This window comes from Salvelinus sp. IW2-2015, unplaced genomic scaffold, assembly GCF_002910315.2.
Source record: "Salvelinus sp. IW2-2015 unplaced genomic scaffold, ASM291031v2 Un_scaffold4822, whole genome shotgun sequence".
Lineage (NCBI taxonomy): Eukaryota > Metazoa > Chordata > Actinopteri > Salmoniformes > Salmonidae > Salvelinus > Salvelinus sp. IW2-2015.
Genome location: NW_019946091.1, coordinates 16,530 through 29,401, shown reverse-complemented (window position 1 = coordinate 29,401; position 12,872 = coordinate 16,530). Strand labels below are relative to the sequence as shown.

General features: G+C 45.3%; 1 protein-coding gene across 1 annotated transcript in view; it reads right to left on the bottom strand.

The window, feature by feature from the left end:
* Positions 1-6,389, bottom strand: part of LOC112077681 (stAR-related lipid transfer protein 13-like) — an 11,386-nt gene extending 4,997 nt beyond the window's left edge. Inside the window, exon 1 of the mRNA XM_070441797.1 lies at positions 6,219-6,389. Within this exon, the coding sequence (XP_070297898.1) occupies positions 6,219-6,389 (171 nt within the window). The remainder of the gene's footprint in view (positions 1-6,218) is intronic.
* Positions 6,390-12,872: the final 6,483 nt, after the last annotated feature.

Below are 12,872 nucleotides of genomic sequence, written 5' to 3'. Positions count from 1 at the left end.
AGAGGAAGACTGAACCGCTGGTGTTCCTAGAGACCACGGTCCCCTGCTGCTCTAGTCCTGTAATGTTAACTGAGACCACTGTCCCCTGCTCGCCTCTGTCCATGTAATGTTTACTGAGACCACTGTCCCTCTTGCTGCTCTGCTGCCTGTAATGTTACTGAGACCCCTGTCCCCCGCTGCTCTGTCCTTAAGTTACTGAGGACCACTGTCCCCTGCTGCTCTGTCCTGTAATGTTATGAGACACTGCTCCCTGCCTGGCTCTGTCCTGTAATGTTACTGAGACCACTGTCCCCCGCTCGTGCTCTGTCCTTAATGTTACTTTGAGACCACTGCCCTGCTCTCTATCCGTAAATGTTACTGAGACCACTGTGCCACTCTTGCTTGCTCCTGTCCAGTAATGTTTTACTGAGCACCACTGTACCCCTGCCTGCTCTGTTCCCTGTATTTACTGAGACCACTGTCCCCCTGCTGCTCTGTCCTAGTAATGTTACTGAGACCACTGTCCCCTGCTCTGCTCCTGTCAGTAATGTTACTGGACCACTGTCCTCCTGCCTGCTCTGTCCTGGACAGTTACTGAGACACAACTGTCCCCTGCTCTCTGTCCATTTAATGTTACTGCAGAACACTGTCCCCTGCTGCTTCTGTCCTGTAATGTACTGAGACCACTGTCCCCTGCGCCGTTCCTTTAATGTTACTGAGACCACTGTCCTCTCTGCTCTTGGTCCTGTAATCGTTACTGAGAACCACTGCTCCCCCGCTGCTCTGTCTGTAATGTTACTGAGACCACTGTCCCCTGCTGCTCTGTCCTGTATGTATCCTGAGACACCTGTCCCCTGCTTGCTCTGTCCTCGTAATGTGCTGAGACCCACTTGTCCCTGCTGCTCTGTCCCGTAATATGTTCCTGCAGACCACTGTCCCTGCTGCTACTGTCCTGTAATGTTACTGAGACCGCTGTCCCCCGCTGCTCTTCTGTAATGTTACTGAGACCCTGTCCCCTTGCCTGCTCTGGTCCTGTCTAATGTTAATCCTGAACCCTGTCCCTGCTGCTCTGTCCTAGTAATTCCTGGAACCACTTCCCCCTGCTGCTCTTGTCCTGGAATGGTCTACTGAAGACCCACTGTCACCCTGCTGCCTCTTCCTGTAATGATTACTGCAGACCACTTCCCCTGCTGCTCTGACCTGTTTTCATTCGTTTGCGATGTGGCCGTGTTTGTGCCATGGCATGAACTTTGATATGTTTCTAGAGCATCTATCTATCTCATGTCCGTAGAGCTGCGGTCGGGAATTGATTGAACTAGCTGAATGGTTAACTTGCTGGACTGGTTGCCCAATCTTGCTAAATTATTAAATGTTGTCTTCTACTCTCCGGTTCCATGTCCAGGCATAGTTACACACATGTACACCATGCCTTCACAACCCGATCACAACGATGCTCATGCCAGTCACCTTATGATTCACGACACACTACGATGACTTACACACCAGTACTAGCTGTAATGACTCTAACAACTCACATGCTGTATGATAAAACACGACTCAGTCACTAGCTGTATGACTTGTTAAGTACGCCTAGCATGGAAATCCTCCTAGATGATAACACTACGCATAGCCTGTATAGTAACGACTCTTGCGGTGATGAACACACTCAGCATACTCAGACTGAACACGCTAGCTGATGCTAACCATGTACTCTTATACACGGACGTACTGCGTAGTTACCTCACACTAGCTGATATGACTCATAACACGACGACTCGTAGTGAAAGCACTCAGTCCACTGGTAATATGACTCATACACAACTCGCACTAGCGTAAGACTAACGCTGTCCCTCTGATGACTCATACCAGACTCAGTCACTAGCTGTATGACTGATTACACGACTCAGCACTAAGCTGTATGAACTGAAACACGACTCACGTCTACTCAAACGGACTGTCTACTGTGTACTGCAACACGACTCACGCCACTAGCTTGTATGACGTGAACACGACTCCAGATCCACTAGCTGTATGACTGAACACACGTCTCAGTCACTAGCACTGTATGACTGACAAACCACGACTCAGTCACTAGCTTGTATGAACTCGAAACCACGACTCAGGTCACTAAAGCTGTATGACTCGCACAACACGACTCGTCCTAGCTGTATGACTCATACACTCGACTCCAGTCACTAGTGATGACTATAACGATAGTACTACTTGTGGATCAAACACGACTCAGTCACTAGCTGTATGACTGAACACGAACTCAGTCACTAAGCTGTATGACTGAAACCACGACTCAGTCACTACTGTTATGACGTGAAACACGACTCAGTCACTAGCTGTATGACTGAAACACGATCTCAGTCACTAGCGATACGACTGAAACACGACTCAGTCACTAGCTGTATGACTGAAACACGACTCAACAGTCACTAGCTGTAGACTTGCAAACACGAACTCAGTCACTAGCTGTATGACTACATTACACGACTCAGTCACTAGCTGTATGACTCATACACCGAGCTCAGTCACTAGACCGTATGGACTCATACACGACTGCAGTCACCTAAGCTGTATGACTGGAAACACGACTCAGTCACTAGCTGGATGACTGAAACATGACTCAGGCACTAGCTGCTATGGATCTCCAGCATACACGACTCAGTCACTAGCTGTGACTCATACACGATCTCTCTCTCTACTTTCCCTTATTTGGACAATTTATTGATTTTCATGAGATAGTTTATAGTATTTTTCCAGATATAGTTTCCAGTATTTTTCCAGATATAGTTTCCAGTAGTATTCCAGATATAGTTTCCAGTATTTTTCCAGAGAGATAGGATCAGTATTCTGTACACTCAGACTGCTACATAGAAATGCCAGGAAATTTGATTTTGTTCACCGAGAAAGTAGAAATATTAAGAATGCAGATGAATATTGGATGAATATTCAAAATGCTGATGAATATTAGATGAATATGAGATGATTATTAAGAATGGGGACAAATATTAGATGAATATTAAGAATGCTGATGAATATTAGATGAATATGAGATGMATATTAAGAATGTGGATGAATATTCAGAATGCCGATGAATATTAGATGMATATTCAGAGAGCTGATGAATATTCAGAATGCTGATGAATATTCAGAATGCRGATGAATATTAAGAATACAGMGGAATATTAGATGAATATTAGATGAATATTCAGAATGCTGATGAATATTCAGAATGTGGATGAATATTAAGAATACAGAGGAATATTGGATGAATATTAGATGAATATYCAGAGTGCTGATGARTATTCAGAATGCTGATGAATATCAAGAATGCAGATGAATATTAAGAATRCCGATGRATATCWGATGAATATTCATAATGCTGATGAATATTCAGAATGCTGATGAATATTAAGAATGCAGATTAACATCAGATGAATATTAGATATTCTGTGTAAGAACTGCAGATGGCAATTCAAATCAAATCAATATCTATTTGTCACATGCNGTATTTCCCTCAGATTACACAAACCCACAAATAATTAGAAAACAGATCCAGTCTTGATAAACTCCCATATCTACTGGGTGAAATACCACAGTGTGACATCACAGCAGCAAGATGTGTGACCCGTTGCCATGACAAAAGGGCAACACAAACRACATTGTAAATACCACCCATAGCTATCTCTTTAATTATTTTCACTTTCACACTTCTAATATTTGCACATTGTTACAACGCTGTACACAGCCAATAATTATTTAGAAACTTTTGTTAGTGTAATGTTTACTGTTAATTTATGATTGTTTATCTACCTTTTTATTTTGTTCTCTATTTCCACTTGATTTGGCAATGTAAACATATGTTTCCCATGTCAATAAAGCCCTTTGAATTTAAATTTAAATTGAATGAGAGCAGGCCTGATTTCCCTCTAAAATGATACCATCAGCTCTGCTGTCCTACAGCCGTTCTGAGGATAATCCTTTTACACTGCATTACCTTCAGCATAGCAGTTATCTTTATGGGTAACGATGCTTACGGAGCACTCTGAGGACCACTTAATGAGCTCAGCAGGAAGTGAAACCCATTCAGGGTAACGCTATCCATGACATGGGGCGGCAGGTAGCCAGGTGGTTAGAGCGTTGGGCCAGTAACCGAAAGGTTGTCTAGATCGAATCCCCGAGCTGACAAGGTAAAAATCTGTTGTTCTGCCCCTAAACAAGGCAGTTAACCCACTGTTCCTAGGCCGTCATTGTAAATAAGAATTTGTCTTAACTGACTTGCCTAGTTAAATAAAGGTAAAATAGCTAAGTGGCTGTTTAGATGCTACATGCTATATGCTACATGCTATATGCTACATGCTATATGCTACATGCTATATGCTACATGCTACATGCTACATGCTACATGCTACATGCTACATGCTACATGCTACATGCTATATGCTACATGCTACATGCTACAGAAGGTGATTCCCTAATGGCACCATACTCATTTTATTGTGCACTACTTTTGACCAGGGCTCTTAGGTGTGTAGTGCATTACGTAGAGAATGGGATGCCTTCACTAGCATGTGGCATGTAACATCCAAACAGCCACTTAGCTAGCCAGTTAGCTAGCTAGCTAGCNCATAACTATTCACCCCCCCCAAAGTCAATGCTTTGTAGAGCCACCTTTTGCAGCAATTACAGCTGCAAGTCTCTTGGGGTATGTCTCTATATACTTGGCACATCTAGGCACTGGGATTTTTGCCCATTCTTCAAGGCAAAACTGCTYCAGCTCCTTCAAGTTGGATGGGTTCCGCTGGTGTACAGCAATCTTTAAGTCATACCACAGATTCTCAATTGGATTGAGGTCTGGGCTTTGACTAGGCCATTCCAAGACATGTATTTAAATGTTTCCCCTTAAACCAATCAAGTGTTGCTTTAGCAGTATGCTTAGGGTCATTGTCATGCTGGAAGGTGAACCTCCGTCCCAGTCTCAAATCTCTGGAAGACTGAAATAGGTTTCCCTCAAGAATTTCCCTGTATTTAGCATCATCTATCATTCTTTCAATTCTGACCAGTTTCCCAGTCCTTGCCAATGAAAAACATCCCCACAGCATGATGCTGCCACCATGGTGTTCTCGGGGTGATGAGAGGTGTTGGGTTTACGCCAGACATAGCGTTTTCCTTGATGGCCAAAAAGCTCAATTTTAGTCTCATCTGACCAGATTACCTTCTTCCATATGTTTGGGGAGTCTCCCACATGCCTTTTGGCAAACACCAAACGTGTTCGCAAATTTTTTTCTTTAAGCAATGGCTTTTTTCTGGCCATTCTTCCGTAAAGCCCAGCTTTGTGGAGTGTAAAGTGGTCCTATCGACATATACTCCAGTCTCCGCCGTAGAGGTTTGCAGCTCCTTCAGGGTTATCTTTGGTCTCTTTGTTGCCTCTCTGATTAATGCCCTCCTTGCCTGGTCCGTGCTTTTTGGTGGGCGGCCCTCTCTTGGCAGGTTTATTGTGGTGCCATAGGAAAAACGCCAAGGGGGGTGAATACTTTTGCAAGGCACTGTAGGGGTAAAGTGACTATGCATCGATAACAAACAGTGAGTAGCAGCAGTGTAAAAACCATGGGGCGGTGTCAATGCAAAAATAGTCGGGGTGGCCATTTGATTAATTGTTCAGCAGTCTTACGGCTTGGAGGTAGAAGCTGTTAACGAGCCTTTTAGACCTAGACTTGGCACTCCGGTAACGCTTGCCGTGCGGTAGCAGAGAGAACAGTCTATGACTAGGGTGGCTGGAGTCTTTGACAATTTCTTAGGGCCTTTCTCTGACATCGCCTAGTATGTAGGTCCTGGATGGCAGGAAGCTTGGCCCCAGTGATGTATTGGACCGTACACACAACCCTCTGTAGCGTCTTACGGTCGGCGGCCGAGCAGTTGCCGTACCAGGCGGTGATGCAACTGGTCAGGATGCTCTCAATGGTGCAGCTGTAGAATTTTAGGAGGATCTGGGGACCCATGCCAAATCTTTTCAGTCTCCTGAGGGGGAAAAAGGTGTTGTCGTGCCCTCTTYACGACTTTCTTGGTGTGTTTGGACCGTGATAGTTTCTTGGTGATGTGGACGCCAAGGAACTTGAAACTCTCAACCCACTCCACTACAGTCCCGTCGATGAGAATGGGGGCGTTTGGCCCTCCTTTTCCATGTTGAGGGAGAGGTTGTTGTTCTGGCACCCCAATGACAGGTCTCTGACCTCCTCCCTATAGGCTGTCTCATCATTGTCGGTGATGAGGCCTACCATCGTCATGTCATCGGCAAACTTCATGATGGTGTTGGAGTCGTGCTTGGCCCAGCAGTCGTGGGTGAACAGGGAGTACAGGACTGAGTGCACACCGCTGAGAGGCCCCGTGTTGAGGATCAGCATGGCAGATGTGTTGTTGCCTACCCTTACCACCTAGTGGTGGCTCTTCAGGAAGTCCAGGATCCAGTTGCAGGGGGAGGTGTTTAGTCCCAGGGTCCTTAGCTTAGTGGTGAGCTTTGTGGGCACTACGGTGTTGAACGCTGAGCTGTAGTCAATGAATAGCATTCTCACATAGGTGTTATTTTGTCCAGGTGGGAAAGGGCAGTGTGGAGTGCAATAGAGATTGTGTCATCTGTGAAGCAGTTGGGGCGGTATGTGAATTGGAGTGGGTCTAGGGTTTCCGAATGATGGTGTTGATATGAGCCATGACCAGCCTTTTAAAGTACTTCATGGCTACAGACGTGAGTGCTACGGGGCGGTAGTCATTTAGGCAGGTTACCTTCGTTGTCTTGGGCACAGGGACTATGGCAACATCAGATTCTCAGTGTGTTTCATGTTGCTTCTCCCGTAGTCAACCATCAGATGTCTCACGTGTGTATGTGCTTTTGTATATTAGCTGATGAAATGACATATTGTGATATTGGTGTCCGCGTGGGATGATGTAACACTAGAAAAGTAATAAAATGTCATCGTTTTTAAAGTACTGTGTTGTCCTCCTCTCCTCTCCTCCCTCTCCTCCCTCTCCTCTCCTCTCCTTCCTCTCCTCTCCTCTCCTCTCCTCTCCTCTCCTCTTCCTCTCCTCTCTCTCCTCTCCTCTCTCCATGATTCTCTCTCCATGACTCTCTCTCCTCCCCAGTTTGCCTGCCAAATTGATAATGGTGGATATTGCAGGGTGATCGGCGTGAGCTTGTGTTTCCATCGACCTGGCAAAACCGCCTGCAAACCAGCAAAATGGATCACGACTTTACACCAGCATGTATGTATTACAGTTTCCCGACATGGTGCGAACAATATGCCATCTGCAACCTGTCATCCAAGACTGCTTGTAATCGTCTACCAAACTCACGGATCAATGCTTCTACAGTGCAACTCACATTCACCAGTTAAATTCTTTATTTATCTCATATATTTATTTTACATCATACCATGTTAATCATGTAAATAATGTTAATGTTAATAACAGATCTACAAACACAACCCAACCACCAGCCAATAATCAACAGATCTACAACACACAACCAACACACGACACAATAACAGATCTACAACACCACAACCAACACAGCCAATAACAGATCTACATACACACAACACCAGCAATAACGATCTACACACACAACCAACCAGCCAATAACAGATCTACACACACAACCAACAGCAATAACAATCTACATCACACAACCAACCAGTCAATAAAAATCTACAACACACAACAACCAGCCAATAACAGATCTACATCACACAAACCAACAGCTAATAACAGATCTACAACACACAACCAACCAGCCAATAACATTACAACACACGACACAACCAGCCAATAACAGATCTACATCACAACAACCAACCAGCCAATAACAGATCTACATCACACAACCACCAGCCAATAACGATCTACAACACAACAACCAACAGCAATAACAGATCTACATCACACAACCAACCAGCCAATAACAGATCATACACAAACAACACCAGCCAATAAAGATATAATCATCACACACCAACCAGCCAATAACAGATATACTCACACAACCAACCAGCCAATAACAGATCTACAACACACAACCAACAGCCAATAACAGATCTACATCACACACACCAGCCAATAACAGATCTACAACACACAACCAACCAGCCAATACAAATCTACAACACACAACCAACCAGCCAATAACAGATCTACAACCACAACCAACCAGCATAACAGATCTACATACACACAACAACCAGCCAATAACAGATCTACAAACACAACCAACAGCCAATAACAAGATTACAACACACAACCAACCAGCCAATAACAGATTACACACACAACCAACCAGCCAATAACAGATCTACAACACACAACACCAATCAGCCAATAACAAGATCTACAATCAATCCAACCAACCAGCCAATAACAGATATACATCACACAACAACCAGCCAATAACAGATTACAACACACAAACCACCAGCCAATAACAGATGCTACAATCAACAACAACAACCAGCCAATAACAGATCTACATCACACAACCAACCAGCAATACAGATCTACATCACACACCCAACCAGCCAATACAGATCTACATCACACACAACCAGCAATAACATGATACAACACACAACCAACCAGCCAATAAACAATCTACAACACACAACCAAGCCAGCCAATAACAGATCTACAACACACAACCAACCGCCAATAACAGATCTACATCAACAATCAACAGCCAATACAGATCTACATCACACAACCAACCAGCCAATAACAGATCATACACACACAACCAACCAGCCAATAACAATTACAACACACAACAAGCCACCATAAACAGATCTGCTGGTTCTGTGTTCAAGGTGTGTTATTGATTGGTTGTTCTGTGTTCTAGTGTGTATTGATTGGTTGGTTCTGTGTTCTAGGTGTGTTATTGATTGGTTGTTCTGTGTCCTAGGTCTCGTTATTGACTGGTTGTTCTAGGTCCGTTATTGACTGGTGGTTGTGTGTGATTGATTGGTTGGTTCTGTGTTTCTAGGTCCGTATTGATTGAGTTGGTTGTGTGTTTTAGTCTGTTATTCCCTGTTCTATTGTCTAGTCCGTTATTGATTGGTTGGTTGTGTGTTTAGGTCGTTATTCCTGTTCTATGTTCTAGGTCCATTATTGATTGGTTGTTGGTGTTTAGGTCCGTTATTCCCTGTTCTATGTCTAGGTCCATTAAGTGATTGGTGTTGTGTGTTTTAGGTCCGACTGTCTTATCAAGACCATCCGCTCAGAGGATCTTCGGATGTACAGAGGTAGTTTGGTGAGGACATAGTGACAGTCATAGTGACAGGTCATGTGACAGGTCATAGTGACGGTCATAGTGACAGGTCATAGTGACAGGTCATAGTGACAGTCATAGTGACAGTCATAGTGACAGGTCATAGTGACAGGCATAGTGAAGCCAAGCAGCACAGTGAGGTCAAGTGCATTTGCTGAACCCTGATACTATCAAAGCAGCTTAGAAGTCAGAGACACACAGTACACACAGGACACACAGGTACACACAGGACACACACACACACACACACACACACACACCACACACACACACCACCACACACACACAACACAACCACACACACACACACACACACACACACACACACCAGGTATACAGAATGTATAGAGCCTGCATGTGTGTGAGTGCCTGGGAATTGGTAAATCCTCATAATTCTCGCTCACACCCTCTCTCCTCTTCTTCTCTCGCTCTCACTTCCCGCTCTCTCACACCTCCTCCTCCCTCTCCTCTCTCTCTCCCCCCTCCCCCCTCTATTTCTCTTTCTCTGTCTCTCTCACAAACTCTCTCCTCTCTCCATATCCCTCTCCCCCTCTCTCTCTCGCTCTCTCCTCTTTGACCCCCCCCTCTCTCTCTCTCTCTCTCACGCTCTCACTTCCTCTCTCTCACACCTCTCTCTCCCTCTCTCTGTCTCTCATTCCTTCATTGTTACAGGGCTGCGTGAACCTAACCCTGTCACTCCAGAGAAAGCCATCAACTAGCAGCAAATGACTTCTTCAGACAATACCTTCTCCAAGGATGGGTAAGATAGATGACTAAGCTAACACACACACACACACACACACACACACAACACAACACACACCACAACAAACACACACACACACACACACACACACACACACACACACACACACACACCCACACACACACACACACACACACACACACACACACACACACACACAACACACAACAGATGATTAACTGCCAACACACTCCTTAACATATCACATTATGCGGCTGTGTCTCGTCTCACTGTTTGACTAGTCTCTGTTCACTGTTCTCTGTCTCACTGTGTCTCTGTCTCACTGTGTCTCTGTCTCACTGTGTCTCTGTCTCACTGTGTCGTCTGCTACTGTGTCTCTGTTATGTGTCTCTGTCTCAGGTCTCTGTCTCACTGTGTCTCTGTCTCACTGTTGACTGTTGTCTCTGTATCCTGTGTTCTGTTCACTGTTCTCGTGTCACTGTGTCGCTGTCTCACTGTGTCTCTGTCACTGTGTCTCTGTCTCACTGTGTTGACTGTGTCTCTGTCTCACTGTGTCTCTGGTCTCACTGTGTCTCTGTTGCACTGTTTGACTGTGTCTCTGTCTCACTGTGTCTCTGTGTCACTGTGTCTCTGTTCTCACTGTGTCGCTGTCCTCACTGTGTCTCTGTCTCACTGTGTCTCTGTCTCACTGTTTGACGTGCTTCTGTCTCACTGTTTGACTGGTGTCCTATATGAATGTTTGATTGTTTCTCTGATTAGTTTCTACCAGTGCTTCAGAAATGCTAGTCCAGTAGGCATTCAGTAAGCCTAGTGCTCATAAGGCCGAGTGCTTCAGAAGGCTAGTGCTTCAGTAAGGCTAGTGCTTCAAAAGGCTAAGTGCTTCAGAAGGCCTAGTGCTTCAGTAAGGCTAGTGCTCAGTAAGCTAGTCTTCAGAAGGCCTAGTGCTTCAGAAAGCCTAGTGCTTAGAAAGGCTAGTGCTCAGTAAGGCTAGTGCTTCAGTAAGGCTAGTGCTTCAGTAGCCTAGTTAGTAGGCTATGTTCAGTAAGCCTCAGTAAGGCCGTGCTTCAGTAGCCAGCTTCATAAGCCAGTGCTTCAGTAGGCCTAGTGCTTCAGTAAGCAGTCTCATCAGGAGTGCTTCAGTAAGCCAGTAAGTGCTAGTGCTTCAGTAAGGCCTAGTGCTTCAGTAAGGCTAGTGCTTCAGAAGCCTGTGCTTCAGAAAGGCCTAGTCTCAGATAGCAGTCTCAGATAGTAGCCTAGTGCTTAGAACAGGAGAAGCCCTAGTGCTTCAGTAGGCCTAGTGCTTAGAAAGGCCTAGTTTCAGTAAGGCCTAGTGCTTCAGAGTAGGCTTTCCGAAGCCCCCCTTAGGTTTTTGGGCCTTTTTTTCAGTAAAAAAAAAAAAAGCCCTAGTGCTTTTTTCAGAAAGGCCTAGTGCTTCAGAAAAGGCCTAGTGCTTCAGAAAGGCTTAAGTGCTTCAAAAGGCCAGTAGCTTCAAGTAGGCTAGTGCTTAGTAAGGCTAGTGCTTTCAGTAAGGCCTAGTGCTTCAGAAAGGCAGTGCTTCCTGAAGGCTAGTGCTTCAGAAAGGCCTAGTGCTTCAGTAAGGCTAGTGCTTCAGAAAGGCCCTAGGCTTGCTTAAAGCTAAGTGCTTCAGTACGTGCCTAGTGCTTCAAAGGCCTAGTGCTTCAGAAAGGCCTAGTGCTTCAGAAAGGCCTAGTGCTTCAGTAACGCCTAGTGCTCAGAAAGGCCTAGTGCTTCAGTAAGGCCTAGTGGCTTCAGAAAGCCTAGTGCTTCCGATAATGCCTAGAAAAGGCAGTGCTTCGAGAAAGGCTAGTGCTTCAGTAAGGCCTAGTGCTCAGAAAGAGCCTACGGTGCTCAGAAAGGCCTAGTTGCTTCCGAAAGGCTAGTGCTTCAGATAAGAGGCCTAGTGCTTCAGAAAGGCCTCTTCATATACTGAAAGATTAGAACACAATGCATGTTTTTAGCTTCTACGACACGGGATTATTTCATTTAACTGTTCACCGGGACCGTGTAGAACAAACGTTGCCCCAATTTCAGCTACATAGCAAAATTGGTTTTGGACATAGCTCCCATAATGCTATCCTCCTGATTTTCTGCTTACAGCAAAACTAAAGCACAAGTGACTCGCTCAACACGCAAGTGGTCAGATGAAGCAGATGCACACTACGGATTGTTTGCTAGCACAGACTGGAATATTGTTCCGGGTTTCATCCAATGGCACGAAAGAGTATACCCCTCAGTCACCGCCTTCATCAAAGAGTGCATCGACGACGTCGTCACCACAGTGACCGTACGTACATATCCCAACCAGAAGCCATGCGATTACAGCAACATCTGCACCGACTAAAGGTATGCTGCTGCTTTCAAGGAGCGGACAATCCGGACCTTAATATAAATCCCGCTATGCCCTCAGACGAACCATCAACAGGAAAAGCATCAATACAGACTAAGATTGAATCATACCACACCGCTCAGACGCTCGTTGGATGTGGCAGGGCATGCAAACCATTACAGACTACAAAGGAAACACAGCCGAGAGCTGCCCAGTGACACGAGCTCCTCCAGACGAACTAAACTACTTCTATGCTCGCTTCGAGGCAAGCAACATGAAGCATGCATGAGAGCACCAGCTGTTTCCGGAAGACTGTGTGATCACGCTCTCCGAGCTGATGTGAGCAAGACCTTTAAACAGGTCGAATTCACAAGGCCCGCGGGCCAGACGGACTACAGTATGCATACTCGGAGCATGCGCTGACCAACTGGCAAGTGTCTTCACTGACATTTTCAACCTCTTCCTGACGAGTCTGTAATACCTACGTCTTTCAGCAGACCACA